The sequence below is a fragment of the Gastrolobium bilobum genome, unplaced genomic scaffold, assembly GCF_033153095.1.
Source record: "Gastrolobium bilobum isolate Gb01-03AN ecotype WA unplaced genomic scaffold, APGP_CSIRO_Gbil_v1 utg9368, whole genome shotgun sequence".
Classification (NCBI taxonomy): domain Eukaryota; kingdom Viridiplantae; phylum Streptophyta; class Magnoliopsida; order Fabales; family Fabaceae; genus Gastrolobium; species Gastrolobium bilobum.
Window position 1 is genome coordinate 495,214 of NW_026898673.1, and position 6,698 is coordinate 501,911.

The window sequence follows — 6,698 nt, forward strand, 5'->3', positions numbered from 1 at the left end:
TGACAAAGAATAGATATATTAGCTGAGGTGTCGCATTCTCCTTAAATCTCAGCTTTCTGTTCACACTAGAGGATGTCTTGAAAACTTACTTCTTTTCGATATAGTGAACAAAATATGTATGTTTGAATTTCTGTTCACACTAGAGTATTCTTTCTGTTTTAATGTAAAAATAGCTGAATCATTAAAACAGGTGAGTGATTTCATTTCAAAATTCAAAATTTTAAATCAGCTGACTCATTAGGTATTTTTGGGAGTTAATTAAGATCATAATCAGCTGACTCATTATGTATTCATTGCATGTATAAAGACGATATTTGGTGTTGTTTTGGCCTTTTGGTCTGCATCACTGCCACGAGCATTTTGTATCTTCTTTGGTCCATTTCTCTACTCCTCCAATGTATTCAATGTCCTCAAAATACGACTTCGTAAAGGATCTTAATCCGACGAAAGAAGAGTGGAGGATTAAAGTGCGTGTAGTTAGGTGTTGGAAGGTTCCCAGTTTTAATCAAAAAGATTTTGATGACAATGTGGATATGGTTTTGGTCGACGAACGGGTAATGTATTTTTTCTTTTTTTTCAATGTTTTTATCTTTTCAGTAGCTCATTGTCGGTTTTTTTTTTTTTTTTTTGCTTTGTTGCGTGTTTTCATTTTATAGGGTGGAAGGATCCATGCTACGGCCAAAGGTACTTTGCAGGTTCAGAAGAAAATTTGTGAGGGTGATGCTTATTTTATAAAATTTTTTGGAATTGGGTTGAATATGGGTAATTTTAGGCCAACACGGCATGAATATCGTCTGTCTTTCAACTTGAGGACGGGCGTGAAATCCATTGTTGATGCTACGATTCCTGAGCGTGGTTTTGATTTTGCTAAGTTTGACGTTATTGAGAAAGAATCCTCTGACTCTCCTTATTTAATAGGTGATGGGATTGGTGTATTGTGTTATTCGCTTTCAATTAAGATTTTGTATATAGGACGTAAGGCTGAAACCCATGTTATTTGTTGTGTAGACGTCTTTGGTTTGCTGTCTGGAATTGGGGAAGTACGTGAACATGTCATCTCTGGTAGGAATACAAAAATGGTTGTCGTGGAGCTTGACAACCTGAGGTATTTATGTTATCTATATTTCTGATAGTATTTTAATGTAATTTCTTATGTGTTTTTGAATTTAAAGAGAATGAGATTTTACATCATTTCTTTTGTGTCTTTTGTTTCTATATCATGATAGGGGTCAGAAACTTGAATGCACTTTGTGGGAGTCATACGTAGACGAGGTCCAAACTCTCTTAGCAAAGAATCAGAGTGCTCAAAATGTTATGATACTTCAGCTTGCAAGGATAAAGGGTTTTAGGGGTACTTTTTTTGTGATTAAAATTCTCATTTTTTATTTTTTTGTTTTGTTGTTTTACTTTTTCTTTTATTTACGTAGCATTTTTTTTCTTTTATTTACGTAGCATTTTTTTTTCCAAGAAAGATTGGAATAGCTAATACAAAGTATACGACGAAAATTATTTTTGATTCCAATATACCTGAGATCGTAGAGTTCAAAAAAAGGTGGGCTACCGTGAGAAATTATGAGGCATTTCTTTTGCTCTATTCACTCATTCTTTTATATATTTTTATATTCCAGGATTTCCGGTGATCTGATGGAAAGTAGTCAGATGTTGACTCAGTTGTCCAGCCCATCTTCATATTCTTATGAAAATGATTTTCTCAAGGATACAGAGAGGAAATTTCTTACTGATATTAAGAATTGCATAGATGCTACTACTTGCATTACTTATGGAACTATAAAATCCATCGAAAGTAAATACAACTGGTGGTACAAGTCCTGTAAGAAATGTCCATATTCAGTGTGCGAAGATTTTGAGAAATGGTATTGTAAGAACTGTCAGAAACATTAGAATGAATATACTTCGAAGTAAGCCATTTTTTGATTTGCCATTGTTATCGAAAAATTATTCATGCACACTGTGTGACTGATGTAAAATTCAATTTTTTATTTTTTTAGGTTCAGTGTTGAAGTCAGAGTTGTTGATAACACAGATTCTACTTCTTTCGTACTATTTGATAGAGACTGTCTTTCTTTATTAGGAGTGAGTGCTGCTGAATTGCGCGAGCAACATTTTAAGCGGGTTTGGTTCTCAAAACTTTGAATTTTTTTATTAGTGAGGTTCTCAAAACTTTTAACACCCTTAGTACTTCTTTTGTTGTGTTTCCTTTTTTGTAGGGTGCAGATTTAGAACATTATCCGGAAGAGTTGAACGTTCTTAAAGATAGATCTATGTTGTTTAAAGTGAATGTCAAAATTAGCAATTTGAACTCAAACAGTGAGCCAAAATATCATGTGGCCAAAGTTTGCATCAGTGAAAGTATTATCACATCATTTCTGAAGACCACGGTGGACCCAAATGTTTTTTTTTTATTATTATTATTCATAACCTATACTTTTCAAAGTTATGACTTTTTTGCATTTATGGAAAAAAACATTTCAGGATGATTCTGTATTTGACAGTCCTTCTGATGATAATATTATGTCGATAGGGTCAGGAAAAGCTGTGGTGAGTTGGTATTATTGACATAATTGGAAAATTTGATTGCCGTATCCTTATATTAATAGCGGTCAGAGTCATTTTGTTGACAGGATGTTCAAAGCCAAACCTGTGATAGTACTGATGATGCTAATATTTCTCTCACTTTTTTGTCACCGTCTGTGAAGTATGGTGATGTTGTTGAAGATAAAAATAATTGTTCAGTTGTCCGTCCTCTTAAAAAAATAAAGCTGGAGAAAGAGTTAAGTTCTGACTATAGATATTATAAAGTTTACTTGATTTATAATTTCATCCCTCCCACTCTGTGTGCCTTTTTATTTATTTTGGCACAGTTTTGATGCTGCAGCCGGTGACACTTTGGAGCAGAAAGAAAATTTGTAACTATGCTTTGGTTGATTTTTTGTAACGAGGAGCTATTGACATTTCCCTTATTCTGTTGCCTATTATAATGTGTTGAACTTTGACAGTGTACCAAGGCCTTAATATTTGTTTTTTAATATTTTGATATCAACTTCGCTTCTTCATTTTTAACAAAGTTTGCAAAAAATATTTCTTTTAATATTTTGTTATCAGCTTTAGTACGACGTGTTTCAATTTTAGGGATGTCATTTGAAATTTCCCATTATACCAATTGTTAACAATTAATTTCATTATTAGTAATTGCTTGACGTTTCGTTTGAAGTTATTTTTAATGCTCCCCTGAATTTCGAATTAGTGTGTTGGACTTTTAAATTTTTAAACAAATTAATAAATGCCAATAAAAGCGGTAGATTGGTCGATTTTTTGTAACGAGGAGCTATTGACATTTTTCTTATTCTGTGGCCTATTATCATGTTTTGAACTTTGACAGTGTACCAAGGCCTTAATATTTGTTTTTTAATATTTTGATATCAACTTCGCTTCTTCATTTTTACCAAAGTTTGCAAAAAAAAAAACATAAAAGTAATTGAATAAAAAATTAATTTATAATATTTAAAATATTTAATAATTCCAATGTAAAAACAGCTTAAACATTAAAACAGGTGAGTGTCAGCTGACTCATTAGATGAGATGACCAATTCCAATGTGAAGGTAAGTGGCTCATTAAATGTTTTGTCTACCACCTCATTTGTCTGAAATTATTAGAAATTTTAAATCAGCTGACTCATTAAATGAGATGACCAATTTCAATGTGAAGGTATGCGGCACATTAAATGATTTGTCTGCCACAACATTTGTTTTAAATTATTAGAAATTAAAATTGATTTCCGATTTTTAAAAGATAAATCGAAAAAATTAATTGAATAAAAATTAATTTTCATGTTATCAAAAAAAAAAAAATTACTTTTTCGTTTTTTTCCGTATTTTATAATATTTAAAATATTTAATAATTCCAATGTAAAAACAGCTGAGTCATTAAAACAGATGAGTCATTCCATTTCAAAATTCAAAATTTTACACCACAAGTTAATTGAATAAAAAATTAATTTTCCGTTTTTTTTCGTATTTTAAAATATTTAAAATATTTAATAATTCCAATGTAAAAACAGCTGAATCATTAAAACAGGTGAGTGATTCCATTTCAAAATTCAAAATTTTAAATCAGCTGACTCATTAGATGAGATGACAAATTCCAATGTGAATGTAAGTGGCGCATTAAATGTTTTGTCTGCCACCTCATTTGTTTTAAATTATTAGAAATTTTAAATCAGTTGACTCATTAAATGAGATGATCAATTTCAATGTGAAGGTAAGTGGCACATTACATGCTTTGTCTGCCACCACATTTATTTTAAATTATTAGAAATTAAAATTGATTTCCGATTTTTATAAGAAAAATCAAAAAAATTAATTGAATAAAAAATTAATTGTCCGTTTTTTTTTTGTATTTTAAAATATTTATAATTCCAATGTAAAAACAGCTGTCATTAAAACAGGTGAGTGATTTCCTTTCAAAATTCAAAAGTTTAAATCAGCTAACTCATTAGATGAGATGACCAATTCCATTGTGAAGGTAAGTGACACATTAAATGTTTTGTCTGTCACCTCATTTGTTTTAAATTATTAGAAATTTTAAATCAGCTGACTCATTAAATGAGATGACCAATTTCAATATGAAGGTAAGTGGCACATTAAATGTTTTGTCTGCCGCCACATTTGTTTTAAATTATTAGAAATTAAAATTGATTTTTGATTTTTTAAAAAAAATCGAAAAAATTAATTGAATAAAAAATTAATTGTCTTTTTATTTTTGTATTTTAAAATATTTAATAATTTCAATGTAAAAATAGCTGAGTCATTAAAACAAGTGAGTGATTCCATTTCAAAATTCAAAATTTAAAATCAGCTGACTCATTAGATGAGATGACCAATTCCAATGTGAAGGTAAGTGGCGCATTAAATGTTTTGTCTACCACCTCATTTGTTTTAAATTATTAGAAATTTTAAATCAGCTGACTCGTTAAATTAGATGAGCAATTCCAATGTGAAGGTATGCGGCGCATTAAATGATTTGTCTGCCACCACATTTGTTTTAAATTATTAGAAATTAAAATTGATTTTTGATTTTTAAAAGAAAAATCGAAAACATTAATTGAATAAAAAATTAATTTTTTCGTTTTTTTTGTATATTAAAATATTTAATAATTCCAATGTAAAAATAGCTAAGTCATTAAAATAGGTGAGTGATTAAAAATAGGTGAGTCATTAAAACAAGTGAGTGATTCCATTTCAAAATTCAAAATTTAAAATCAGCTGACTCATTAGATGAGATGACCAATTCCAATGTGAAGGTAAGTGGCGCATTAAATGTTTTGTCTACCACCTCATTTGTTTTAAATTATTAGAAATTTTAAATCAGCTGACTCGTTAAATTAGATGAGCAATTCCAATGTGAAGGTATGCGGCGCATTAAATGATTTGTCTGCCACCACATTTGTTTTAAATTATTAGAAATTAAAATTGATTTTTGATTTTTAAAAGAAAAATCGAAAACATTAATTGAATAAAAAATTAATTTTTTCGTTTTTTTTGTATATTAAAATATTTAATAATTCCAATGTAAAAATAGCTAAGTCATTAAAATAGGTGAGTGATTAAAAATAGGTGAGTGATTATATTTCAAAATTCAAAATTTTAAATCAGCTGACTCATTAGATGAGATGACCAATTCCAATGTGAAGGTAAGTGGCGCATTAAATGCTTTGTCTGTCATCTCATTTGTTTTAAATTATTAGAAATTTTGAATCAGCTGACTCATTAAATTAGATGACCAATTCCAATGTAAAGGTATGCGGCGCATTAAATGATTTGTCTGCCACCACATTTGTTTTAAATTATTAGAAATTAAAATTGATTTTCGATTTTTAAAAGAAAAATCGAAAACATTAATTGAATAAAAAATTAATTTTTCGTTTTTTTTTCGTATTTAAATATATTTAATAATTCCAATGTAAAAATAGCTGAGTGATTAAAATAGGTGAGTGATTATATTTCAAAATTCAAAATTTTAAATCAGCTGACTCATTAGATGAGATGACCAATTCCAATGTGAAGGTAAGTGGCGCATTAAATGCTTTGTCTGCCACCTCATTTGTTTTAAATTATTGGAAATTTTAAATCAGCTGACTCATTAAATGAGATGACCAATTCCAATGTGAAGGTATGCGGCGCGTTAAATGATTTGTTTGCCACCACATTTGTTTTAAATTATTAGAAATTAAAATTAATTTTCGATTTTTAAAAGAAAAATCGAAAAAATTAATTGAATAAAAAATTAATTTTCTGTTTTTTTTTTCGTATTTTAAAATATTTAATAATTTCAATGTAAAAATAACTGAGTCATTAAAATAGGTGAGTGATTATATTTCAAAATTTTAAATCAGCTCACTCATTAAATGAGATGACCAATTCCAATGTGAAGGTAAGTGGCGCATTAAATGTTTTGGCTGCCACCACATTTGTTTTAAATTATTAGAAATTTAAATTGAATTTCGATTTTTAAAAGAAAAATCAAAAAAATTAATTGAATAAAAAATTAATTTTCTATTTTTTTTCGTATTTTCAATTATCTAAAATATTTAATAATTCCAATATAAAAACAGCTGAGTCATTAAAACAGGTGAGTCATTCCATTTCAAAATTCAAAATTTTACACCACAACTTAATTG

At 28.8% G+C, this 6,698-nt stretch overlaps 1 protein-coding gene across 1 annotated transcript; it reads left to right on the plus strand.

Annotated features, from left to right (window-relative positions):
* The first annotated feature begins 404 nt into the window (after positions 1 to 404).
* Positions 405 to 2,931, plus strand: LOC133318221 (uncharacterized). The gene is made up of 8 exons (XM_061520213.1): positions 405 to 554; positions 657 to 1,105; positions 1,629 to 1,874; positions 2,010 to 2,133; positions 2,229 to 2,354; positions 2,494 to 2,559; positions 2,643 to 2,716; positions 2,883 to 2,931. Exons 1-8 carry the CDS (start codon positions 405 to 407, stop codon positions 2,929 to 2,931), a joined length of 1,284 nt encoding a protein of 427 aa, XP_061376197.1.
* Positions 2,932 to 6,698: the final 3,767 nt, after the last annotated feature.

Coding starts and splice junctions, on each gene's coding strand:
- LOC133318221 (XM_061520213.1), top strand. CDS start 405: ATGTCCTCAAAATACGACTTCGTAAAGGATCTTAATCCGACGAAAGAA. Junction 2,560..2,642: donor TAGGGTCAGGAAAAGCTGTG/GTGAGTTGGTAT, acceptor TTTTGTTGACAG/GATGTTCAAAGCCAAACCTG. Junction 2,717..2,882: donor TTTTTGTCACCGTCTGTGAA/GTATGGTGATGT, acceptor ATTTTGGCACAG/TTTTGATGCTGCAGCCGGTG.